Below are 12,712 nucleotides of genomic sequence, written 5' to 3'. Positions count from 1 at the left end.
TTAATTTGTGAAATTTATCTACTAATGAAATTTCGTCAAGGAGTGAATTCCATGTTGCAAATGCAAATGTAGTAAACTAAGGGACAATGTCAAAGATAATTGTTAATTGGTGAAATTTTATCTGCTAATGGAATGTAATGGGATGATTGGATTTCATATGGCAAATGTAATAAACTTAGACAACAATGTCAAAAGCAATTATTGATTAGTTTGAATTGTTTGATAGGTGAAATTTCTAATGGAATGTCATAGGGGGAGTGGATTCCATGTTGCAAATGCAGTAAACCCAGGAAACCATATCAAAGACAATTGTTGATTGGTTTTGAATTGTTTGATTGGTGAAATTTTATTTGCTAATGGAATGTCATCGGGGGAGTAGATTCCATGTGGCAAATGTAGTAAATCCAAGAAACAATGTTGAAGACAATCATTGATTGGTTTTTGGATTGTTTGATTTGTGAAATTTTATCTGCTAATGGAATGTCACCGGGGAAGTGGCTTCTATGTGGCAAATGTAATAAACTTAGATAACAATGTTAAAAACAATTATTGATTGGGTTTTAGATTGTTTGATTGGTGAGATTTTATATTAATGGAATGTCATCGGGGTTGTGGATTCCATGTTACATATGCAGTAAACTCAAAGAACAATGTCAAAATTAATTATTGATTAGTTTAGAATCGTTTGACTGATGAAATTTTATCTATTAATGAAATATCATCAGATAAATGGATTTCACGTTGCAAATATAATAAATTTGGGGAACAATGTCCAAGACAATTGTTGTCTTGGGTTTATTACCAAGAATGGTACGTGTGAAAAAGAAACGCCTGCTCACACTAATTTAACATCAAATTGTAATGAAAGTCTAGCAATTAATCCTATTGACTGGCAAATTATTATTAATATTCATTAATAATTTTAAAAAGGATAAAATGTTAAATATAACTTTAAATTTAACTTAATATCTCATGGACTATGTTTCTTATGTCTTCTCGTCCTGCACTATAAACAATTTCAACATCTGTTTTTTGAAATTGAGATGTCATTTACAAAACAAAGAAATATAACAAAATTTGTACGTGTGTTGACCATGCGGTAAGGGGTTAATGCACAAGGTCAAAGGTGTTGGATTTGAGTCCCCTGTAACGCGACCTTTAAATTTCTTTATTTAATATTGTTAATATATATATATATATATATATATATATATATATATATATATATATATAAGAAAATTGAAGGAACATATAACAAAGGTTAATCTTCTTATTAAAAATAATCATTTCTGATTTGTTAATTATTATTTTAGTTTAGAATACAAATCCTACTTCACCTTAAATCAAGGCACTAATATGCACAATCCAAGCACAAGATTTGCACGACATGGTCACATGGCAACGAACATGCCCACTAGACTACACTATCTCTGATCGGCTCCAATGTTTAAATTAATCTCACATAGATGTTGGGGACAATTTAGTATATATGTAGTTTATTTTTTAAATTACTTTCAATTGTTTGATTTATCTGTTAATGAAATATTATCGGGAGAGTGGATTTTATGTTGCAAATGTAGTAAACTCGGGGAACAATATCAAAGATAATTGTTGATTAGTTTTTGAATTGTTTGATTGATTAAATTTTATTTGTTAATGAAATATCATCGGTGATGAGGATAAAAATATGCATTTCCCATTAATAGGGTGACAATGATTAAAACATGGCCGAATTCAATCTCAACAGGGTTGATTTGGACAGGACAGGGTTGATTTGGACAGAACATGGTTGATTTAACCCAGAAGAAGGACTTTGACCCAGAACGACCTTGTTAACCCTACGAACGACCCTGATACGGGGAGATTGTCTTATCCTACTGAAATATGAAGAAGAACCCGATCCGAGAAGACTTCAAATCAAAGATAAGAATGATTATCACTTGGATAAATATGAGAGAGGTCTATCCCGAGTAGGACTAAGTCAAGAGTCCTTTTCCTATTAGATTTCATATTTGTTGCCTATAAATATGGTTCACATATCAATGAACATAATATGTGGATGCATTATTCACGTAACAGACTCTTCATCAAATTAATATTCCATAAATAAAAGATTTGATTGCCTGTATTTATGACAATTAACGAAAATATCAAATCTTCACCAGATGAATCATCACCCTTGGATATACCAAGATCGACGCACAAGATTTAGTCTTCGTTCTTCGAATTTTTTATGGTCTCCATAGAACTCTCTCTCTCTCTCTCTATATATATATATATATATATATATATATATATATATATATATCTAGGGTGTGGTTCTAGAGAGAACTACATTATTTGTGAGAACGTGAGAACCATCAAATCTAATGCATCCACTGTAAAAATTAATGCATTCGCTGTTAAAATTAATGCACTCAAAAAAATAAAAAAAATTGCTCCATTCAGGATTCGAACCCAAGATCTGCATTCATCCAACAAGATGATGCATCCACCGTAGATCTTGATGATCGAATGACTGAAAATGGTTCTCCGGTCTTCTTTTATTTAGTGGTTCTTTCTTGAACCTTTCCCTATATATATATATATATATATATATATATATATATATATATATATATATGCGTGTGTGTTATAGCTTTAAGGATCGAATTTATCCCGACTTTAGCTATTTCATCAAATTCTATCCCAATATTTGAAATATATCAAATTCTATTTTAAAATTTTCAACTTATCAATTAGTATATAACCATCTTTCCAATTTATATCAATTTTATCAATTGTTTTTGTAATAATTCTTTCTAAAGAAGAAATATTATAGTGAAATATTAATATAATCATATTAATATACACGTTATTTTTGGAGATAAAATAATAGGTAATTCAGTAGCACATGATGGTCAATGTGAAATTTGGAAGATGAGTTTGTTATTTAATTTTTTTTTGTATATATAAATATTAAAAATTTATTTCAATATTCTTAACTTGTACCCCCTTAAATATCTTAAATTAATTCACCTCTAAAATATGATGTTAGTTCACCTCTAACGAAAATTGTTGAAACAAATAAACAAATATAATTTATCCTTTGGTGTTGTTACTCATTAAGTTTGTGTTACTTTTTCTTACTGCCATTCGAAGTACACAAAATCTTGGGTACACCTGGGTGTACCGTACAACCGGGTTGACCCGTATCTATAATAGTATTATTTATATGGGTTGGGTCAGGATATGAATTCAAATCAGGGTATGGGTCAAAATTTTAGTGAAAGTATAACCCGGTTGTACGGTACACCCGGGTGTACCCAAGATCACCTCTTCGAAGTATAGAGAGAATATTTTTCGAAAATGACATATGTCAAAAATAAATTGCGAAATATCATGATTGGACATTTTTTAAATATATATATTTTTTTGATCATTTTGATTGAGAGAGAGATTTTTAAGTTTAATATTAAATATTTTTTTTATGTATATGTTTATATAATTATTTATCGCGCTCTTAAATATACTATATTTTGGGATCCGGCAGTGTTGAGCGGTTGTTGTGTGGAAACAGAAAAGTGTTGGTGAGCTTAGGTCGAAGAAGAAGGAACATTTGCTCAGAAGAGAGGGAGGGAAACAAGGTATGATTATTGAGATTAACTATAAAACATTAATTTCTAGAATTGATAGTGTAGCTGCTGCTATCATTCTTCAAACTATAAACCTTCCAGAATTGGCAATGCCATCATTCTTCAAACTATATATAAAGTGTTGCTGAGCTTATGGCAAAGAAGAAGGCTGTTAAGTCTAATAAAACTTAGAAGATAAGAGACAAGCTCTCTAAATTGCTTGATGATACTTTGATTTGATGCTAAAACTAAATTCAATTGAATTTTATGTTAGATCTTCCTATAGAGACAGGAAGAAGAGCAAGACCAACACAAATCAAATTGGAGCTCGAATAAAAATGTGCATATAAGTATTTAATCTAAATATCCGTTCTTTTTTTTATTTTTTTTATTTATAAAATAAGAGTACTTATCCTAAATATAATTGTTAAGTTTCGAAAGTCAAAATAAGGCTGATACAATCACTAATGGAGATAAATTAAATTATTAACCCTATATAAATTCAATAAAATGATATTGGCAGAAAAGGAGATTATGAATTTAAATTCAAACAGAAACGGCAAATTATTGCACAATGTGTGTGCGGTTGCTGTGCATATTAAGTGCGAGTGCACGTATATGTATTGTAATTGCACCACAAATGAACCGCAAGATAATTTCTCAAGAGAATATTAAATGAAATCAATAATTCTGCAAAATGCATGTCTCAAATAAAAAGAAAATAGGAAAAAGAATAGAAAGTGGAATGAGTACAAGAATATCATGTTCGTGTGTTTTTTGTTTGATTATTATTTATTTATCTTTCCCGAGAAAAAGAAAATCAAACTAACATTAAACTAGTATAATAAATATATATTTGCACTATAAGAAGTGAAGAAAATAAAAATAAAATTATGCAGCGTGCTTAATAATGTATTTTGTGTAGTTAAATTAATTAAATTAAATACTAGGAAAAACTACTCCTGAAGAGTAAATAAGTAATAACCATATAGTAACTTTTTTGAAAATCATATGTTCGAAAAAAGAGCGTGGAAAGGGAAGAAAGTAAGAAAGGAAGAATTCGTGAAGAAGCGGTGGCCGAATTCAACAACTGAAGAGTAATACAGGAGTATTACTCAGAAATCCCAGAAGAAATTTCAGCTCAAAATAGTGAAAGATGAAGATGACCTGGAAGAAAAACGTTAACGACAGCAGGAACAAGACCCGAAAACGCCCTATTTCTTCTAATCCAAACCTTCCGTTTGAAGATGTTAATCCTGCAGCAGAGCCGCTGAACGAATGCGAATTGCTCGCAAAAGGCGGCGTACCCGACAAGAACATCAGGATTAGTGATGAGGAAGCAGAGGAAAGGAGGAAACTTGCTGGAGAATTTGAAGCTCAAGGAAATAATCTTGCTGAGGTAATTTTAATTATTACTATTATTCGTATTTTGGGGAGAGGGGTGGATACTCGTGTTATTTGTGATTGTGGTTTTGTTTGTATATGGTATAATATGATGCATCTGTGATGTTAGGATTGTTGAATTCAGTATATTGATGTGTGGATGATGAAAAAAAAAATGATATTTGAGAAGGATTTGAGGTTAATTTTCATTTAGATGTACAATTTATGGATGCTATGTATGAAAATTCAATTGGCTGATATATGCAAAGGGAATGAGTATAATCTGAGAACTTACTGTAACAAATTAGAGTTTTGAGGATGACCGTTGTCCGATTGTTCTTTCAAAAGAGGGAGTTGAGATCGTCCTACCTTGCAGACGGCGGATATCAGTTAATAGGTTGAATTTTTTTGCGGGTGGTCTGCTTAGACTTAGACCTAGGCCTTGTTGACGGCGGAATTGAAAGAAAACTATTTGATGTTATGCCTCATTGAACCCTAATTGAGCTTGAGGTCTTTATATAGAATAATTGACACGGCCTTCGTACTTTATTACGTCTTTCCATTAATTTGCGCCTTGTAGTACACGTGTTGCATTTTAGTATTGCCATGTGTTCATTTCTAGGTAGAAGAGATGAAGCGTTCATTGATTGTTTAGAAATGTATGAATGAGTTGATTGCTGTTACGGTAGAATCCTGTGCTTTCTCATTCAGACCCTTGAGTTCAACATTTCATTTTCTGTGAGGAGGTTGGCATAGTCTGTCAAGTTAGCTCCAAAAGGAGTTGATGCCTTGATTAACATAAGAAGCGAACCATTCTGATAATTTCCACATGGTTTCCTTAGTCACGCCCCTAATGTCATTGAAATAGCCAGTGGCACTAAGAAGATTGTTTAAAAACTTGGATGAGAGCAGTGGATGGCTGTGGTGACTGGAGGAGGGAGTCTCACCTTATACACAACTAAGCTATGATTGGTAAGAGGCTGGCTCCCACTGAAAAAAGGGCTGCGCGCCACTCGTAAGAGCTCATCTCTCCAGACAAAGAAAAAAAGTGAGAAAGAGTTAATATTGTTGTGACCGAGTTCTCTAGTTTGATAGGGTTTTTTTTCCCGTTTTTCTTTCCTTTTTCTTTTTGGTGTTCTTGGAAAAGGTTAATGATCATTTAGTAGAATGAGAAATTTTGTGGAAGTCTCATTTTGTTATTGCTTGAATGGGTTGATTCTGTCAACCATTTTATGGTTTTTTGGCACGATGCTTTGTTCTTTTGTATCAACCATATTGACTGTTGCTCCATCCATTGCATGACTAGAGGAAGAAAGCTTGCAGATTTAGACAGATGTCCTGTTGAAGTATGTTGCTTGTAGAGCATGCTGCTTGTTAACCTCTGTATGTGGTTATTTGGCTAAGTCGCTCATTGGAATTATTTTACACTTTCCTTTTCTGAAGGAAGGAAAATATCGTGAAGCACTTGTCAAATGGGAAGCTGCGATAACGTTGGTGCCTGAGAAAGCTATTTTGCACGAACAGAAAGCTCAGGTTCTACTTGAACTTGGAGAAGCATGGAATGCTTTGAAGGCTGCAACTCGTGCGTCCTCTTTTCCACCCTTGCACATATACGTCTTCTTTTTTCTTCCATCATCAACCAGAGCCTATTTTATCATATAAATATTTGGCATCCTCATTTGGTCAAATTAACTGAACATTATAGGATACATCAGTTCAAATCAGTTTCTCCTTTTACTTAAAATCGTCTTATACTAAATCCATTTCATGTCTCCACATTTTAACTCGTGCTTTGCCCATGGTTCAAGGAGCTATGGAATTGGACCCCGGATGGGCTGAGGTAAAGTTTCTGCTCTATGGATCTGCCTTTGTTATTTTGCTGTGATTGGTCTCACCAAGACAATAAGGTAAGATAGTATGTAACAACTTGTCAGACATCCATGAGTAACTTTGTTCTTCAATCTTCAGTGACGATTTAGCAAAAATGGGAACAAAAGATCTCCTGGTACCGTATTAGTGCAAGTCCACAAAGATATGGGATATACGGCACTTGCTTGTGTTTCCACTAGAAGTGTCTAATTGTCTATTTCAACTAGTTTATTGGTGTGATGATGCACTTAAATGATAGATATATCTAGCATTAAATTATAGAAGAGTACAGTTTGAAGCGCAGATCCGATATGAGGGATGGTAGGAATATCTATTGTTTTTAGTCGAGTGAACATGATGTAGTTGTGACATTACCTTTTGGAGTTGCATATGTTGGTATTTGCTATGGATAACTATCTGAGTTACACAGTTATTTACTTTTGTCATGACTTGAACTTGGTCCGACTCATTTTCTATACTAAAATGAGTTATTGAAGACTTCTCGTTCTCTCTCTCTCTCTCTCTCTCTGTTCTTGATAGGCATGGATTACTCTCGGAAGAGCCCAGTTAAATTTTGGAGAGCCTGATCTCGCCATTGAATCTTTTGACAAAGCTTTGGATATTAAGGTAGAACTCAGAAACTTCTTATTACCACCTTATCTTCTTCAGTGTTTGTCTTAAACATGGTTCTTGATGATGTCAATAAGGTTCTTTAACGTATTGGATTAAGTTGCACACAGAAGAATCAGTCACAATTACAACCAACCATTTCCTCTATACTGATGCTTCGTTGCCTACTAAAGTTTTTCCTCTGAAAATGCAGCCCGATTCTGTGGAGGCAAAAGAGGATAGGCAAGCTGCATCACATCATGTGCAGAGGAGAAAACAGCTTCATTCAACTGGTTTGAGCTCAGCTGAAAATCGTTTTCTCGTTGGAGATCAAGGCTGAAAGCCTTCGGCCTTGTGGCCGCTGCGTACGTGTACATGTAGATGTGTTCTGATTTTGCTTTACTTTCACTACACAGTGTTTTCTTGGATTATCGCATAAGCCATGATTGGTTTCCATGTCTTTTACAAGCTTTTTATCTGGGCTTGTATAATACTTCTACATTACATCAATTTCTTAGAAATCTGGGGAATCACTCTTTGCTACCGGCAAGGGCTGTGCCCACAGTGCTTGGGGTGTGCGACTCGACATATGCGTGTATACATCGCACATTCAAGTGATGTGGTGAGTGGGGTAGTATGGGGAGGGATTAAGCCTTTGACTAAACCGTATTCATGTGGTTTGGTTTTATGGTTTAAAAAATACGGTTGGTTAATGCAGTATGTTTTTTTTTTTTTTTTGAAAAGGTTAATGCAGTATGTTTTACTTTCACGCTTCATGTCTGGAGACCCTGTCTACCCAAACTCAAGTAACAGTCACTATATTTAATCATTTTCGATCAAATCTTATTTTATTTTTTTTCGTCTTAGCAATGCCCACTATTGCATTTTATACTGGTGTAATTGATTAAATTGCCTTTAATTTTTGTTATCTATGATGTGAAAACATGATAGCAGGTAGCCCAATTGACACACTCCACATTAATACATGTAATTTTGTTCCAAGTTCACTCTGATGTCGCCAGGTTCAGGGTTTTGTGTGTGAAATTACAATAAATTTGAAGTGTAGTACTGGTATTGCTAATACTAAAGATATAGTATTACCTAAACATTTTAAACTTCAAATGGAGTTTCAAATTAATAGTGACCCACGTCGAAACAAACCTTCATATTTCCTTTGAATAACCCCAAATTTTAAATTTGTTTTTCTGACTTATTAATTACCCAAAAAAATGATATTTAGAATGTGCGCGGAGTACTATTTTTCGCGAACAGTTTAGTCTTAAATGATAATCATTCCCAAAATATATAATGAGCTAATCAAATTGAATTTTCATCATTTCCATTAAAATATGGTAGTCATGCATATTCCCTTGCCACAAAAAATGTGTATTATCTTACAATCGCTTCTCACAAGCTAAAAGCTTCCAGTTTGAATGAGGCCCCTCCCCGGAGTCGAACACGAAGGGCACCCATCCCACGGCCTTTGCGATTTCTTCGAGTTGTTCGATTACAGCAGTGATGTCGCGTATGTAAACACGGCCGCCTGGTCTGAGGATCCGGTCCATCTCCAGCATTATGTTTGTTATGTTACATCTGGATGGAAACAGATAAATTATATTGATTCAAGTGAGTGATAGTCAGTCGTGTGAAATGTCTTACCTCCTCTGTTCTACAGAGAAGAGGCCTGCTGCATTCAGCAGATCGTATGTTCTTGGATAGGTGTTGAACGGCTCACACCTGCGGAGATGGAAAATCATATATATGTAGGAGATGAGATGCATTCGATTTATCAAATGTACGTACCAGTCGTGCATCACTCCTATAAAACCACGGTCATATATCACGGGGAGCGTATTAGGACCGCTAACTGGGACGACATTCATAACCCAGCTGCTGAACTGGAAATCGACCAAAGCTGCTGCATATCTACATTGCACAACAATGCCAAATCAACTTCATCGTAGTTCAAATGGAACCCTAGTTCTTGGAAGAGAGAGATGATTACCCTCCATATCCAGCTTTCATGTCCATGACATTCCGCAGATTCATCTGATTGAGGTGGAAAGCACCAACGTATCCTCTTACAATATCATTCCTATATCTTGAATCTGCTTTGTACAGTTCCTTCCTAGATTTCTCAGCATCCATTTCTATGGTGAATAGCCTGTCCGGTGGGCTGTGAAGACGGGCAGGCCAATCGCTAGTATTAGTTCCGTAGCCATTTTCAGGTAAACGCGTGATGCAAGCCTTCACATCCACGTGCCTGTAGATATAACAAACATTTCCCTCAATAATGAACATAACTTAAAACTAGAATGAAAGACATCTCAACAAAATCTTCTACAAAATACCATATATCTTCTGGATTGTCGTCAGTGTTGCATAGCGATGGCTGTACATTGGGATCGCGGCTGAGATAGCAACTATTATTTAGAGGCTTCTGCCAAATGGCGATATACTCTTCCTTATTTACTAGTTCCCAGCAAATGTTGCTGGTGAGATCCTCCATTGCTGTGAAAACATAAGATTAATCTTCGAAAGCATAGTGTCATTATAACATTGGAAAAGAATATATGTCGGAAGCCTCAATAATGAATAATTGACAAATCAATAGACAAGTTAGAACCAAGATTGACAACTACCTCTCCACTGTTCTCCAAGTTTGTCTTCGTACATGTAAACGGGCTCCGCTTCCCACACGAAGTATCCTCCACCTCTAAGCAGGCGATTCGCCTCAAGAAGCAAAATCCCACCTTAATCAGACCAAAAACATCAGATTCTGATCAAAACAAACATACAACATTGTTCACTTTCACTCTTTTTCTCTAATCTCGACAGCAAAGATATCAGAACAAGAGTCGGTACCAAAGAGAGAAGCATACCATCAACAGTCCAATTAACACCACACCTAGAACAATGAATCAGATCGAATGCTTGGCTAGGGTAAGGCAACCGGCGCCTTCCAAATGTAGCTATCATGGCAGGTACTCCTCTCTCTAGGGCAAGTTGGATCTGGTTCCGATGGACATCTTTTGGAGCTATTGACAGAGTTGTTACATTTCGTTCCAGCAGGTAGGCCCCGAAATTTCCAAGCCCGGAGCTGATATCTAAAGCAACTCGTGTATGACGGCCAAATGCAATCTCAGGAACCATCTATAATCACATGCTCCAAAGATTAATCTAAAGCAAACCGAACCTAAACCTAAAGAGGAATAAAGACAGAATTAAACCTTGGATATCTGATCTAAGTATTTATCCGTGCCAGGGATAAATTGAGGTCCATCTCCCGGAAATACAAGTTTGTCGCCTTTTCTTAATACTGCATCTTCGTTTGTCTTATCCAAGTGTGTATGAGGTACATTATCGAACCAGACCTGCACTAAAGTTATTGTATCTTCACTTAGCTCAAATTGAATAAATTGGAAGAACATCAACCCTCCAAATTAGGATTACAATCTGCTTTCCACCTCATTGATCACTAGCTACTGCTACAAACCAATATTTCTTGATTTCTTGAATCAAAATCTCACAAATTCTATATTTTCTTATGATTACTTCAAGAATTCGTTCAATGTTGTGATCCTACTTTTTTTTTTGCCTTAGTTAAATCTATCCCATCAAGAGCCTCATCTACTCATTCACACAATATTATCACTAATCTAACATAAAACTCAAACCACATTTCATTTCTCCCATCTGAATGAGGTCACTTGTGATCCCATGCATCAAATTGTAATTACACAGTCAAATTCAAGAAACCAACTCAAAACCGAACACCCCAAAAAATGTGCATTTTAAAAAAAGTAAAACCAACAAAATTGAAAAAGAAATCAAGAAAGTTGCACCTCATCCCTGCTTTTCGGCCATGGAATGTGAAGTTTGTACTCTTTAGGCCTCGGCACCAAACAATCCAATCCTTTCCCCTTCTCCCACAAATTAAATTGAAAATCACTATCCACATTGTCCAAAAAAGGAACATAATTACTCATATTCATTTCACAAATCCTAAATTTCTCAAATTTAACCACTTTTCTATCTCCTCTCTCCACACTTTCCCTCTCGTCACTGCTATTGGCAACCACCACTATGCTCTCTATCAGTCCTTCATCGAATTCCCCAACTACGAAATCCTCCGTCATGATTCCCAGCTCATTTATGATCCCTGTTCTCTCCAGCAGTGGCCTCTCCGGCGGCGGCGGCGGCGGCGGCGACGGCTGCGCTAGAGGGGTGGTTGCGGCGCGAGTGGTGTTGAAGAAAGAAAGCTGCTGATTCTGGGCTGTGGGAGGCGTGTATGCAGAGAAATATTTGAATATAAAGAAGAGAGAGAAGGAGAGGAGCGAGAAAGATACGATCTTAGTGAAGGTTAAGATGTTGGTGGAGTGGGGTGATGATGAGAGTGTGTTCATGGCTTTCATTTTTTCTGCGTGTGAAGGATTTTGCTGATGCAGAAAAATTAAGAGAATGAGAAAGCGAGATTTTGATTAAAGAGAAAGAGATAGGGGGTTTTGAGATTCGTTGCTGAATTACAGCGACGATACCTAACCCCGAAACCAAATTCTTTGTCTGAATCTGAAATCGTTTCGCTAAGTTGTTTTATTACGAACGATGTTCTGGTAATTATGTCAGTATTAGGGCTGTCTAATTGATTATCCAATTTTGGATAATCCGACTTAGTAGTATCAATTTGATGACTTTATATTCTGTAAAAATGATGACTTTATATTGATTATATTTTCAATGTTTCAGTATATTTTATAATGGAATTTAAATTAGTTATATAAAGATGAAACCTATAAAATAAATATGAAGACAAAATTAGGTGATGTTTAATTAAATAAAATTAAATTTTTATTTTAATTTTATGAGTTCTATAGCATTATACTTTAACAAAATTTATCAATAATTGGTTCAAAAAATACATTAAAATAATAAATATTGCTATAAAATGAAATAAAATATAAATTTATACTCATAACAATTTATTCATTAAAATAATTTCTTTTTACATGTGAACGCATGTCATCTCTGCTAGTTATTATAAACATACTATATATTTATTTACATTATTTAATTTATAGTTTGAGTTAGAATATATGACTAGTTCAGCACATCTAAACATTTTATCATTTGAGTGATGGTATTTCAATTAAATTCCAATAATCTAAATTATGTTATATTCCCTCTATCCCATTTGTATTAGCCCCTTATTTTTGGGCACATAGATTAAGAAAGTCTTT

The 12,712-nt window shown here is 34.8% G+C and overlaps 2 protein-coding genes across 2 annotated transcripts; one reads left to right on the top strand and one right to left on the bottom strand.

The window, feature by feature from the left end:
- The first annotated feature begins 4,562 nt into the window (after positions 1-4,562).
- Positions 4,563-8,005, top strand: LOC131011816 (uncharacterized). The gene is made up of 5 exons (XM_057939664.1): positions 4,563-5,013; positions 6,441-6,579; positions 6,806-6,837; positions 7,407-7,493; positions 7,690-8,005. The coding sequence occupies exons 1-5, from the start codon at positions 4,771-4,773 to the stop codon at positions 7,813-7,815; spliced, it is 627 nt and encodes a 208-aa protein (XP_057795647.1). The 5' UTR covers positions 4,563-4,770; the 3' UTR covers positions 7,816-8,005.
- Positions 8,006-8,789: 784 nt separating this feature from the next.
- Positions 8,790-12,142, bottom strand: LOC131011815 (probable methyltransferase PMT10). The gene is made up of 9 exons (XM_057939663.1): positions 11,321-12,142; positions 10,706-10,849; positions 10,358-10,628; positions 10,118-10,228; positions 9,827-9,986; positions 9,481-9,738; positions 9,279-9,401; positions 9,135-9,212; positions 8,790-9,068 (listed from the first exon to the last, which is right to left on the bottom strand). The coding sequence occupies exons 1-9, from the start codon at positions 11,888-11,890 to the stop codon at positions 8,870-8,872; spliced, it is 1,914 nt and encodes a 637-aa protein (XP_057795646.1). The 5' UTR covers positions 11,891-12,142; the 3' UTR covers positions 8,790-8,869.
- Between the last annotated feature and the right edge of the window lie 570 nt (positions 12,143-12,712).

Source organism: Salvia miltiorrhiza, chromosome 2, assembly GCF_028751815.1.
Source record: "Salvia miltiorrhiza cultivar Shanhuang (shh) chromosome 2, IMPLAD_Smil_shh, whole genome shotgun sequence".
NCBI classification, from domain to species: domain Eukaryota; kingdom Viridiplantae; phylum Streptophyta; class Magnoliopsida; order Lamiales; family Lamiaceae; genus Salvia; species Salvia miltiorrhiza.
Note: the sequence above shows the minus strand (reverse complement) of the source record. Positions and strands in the feature narration are given on the sequence as shown.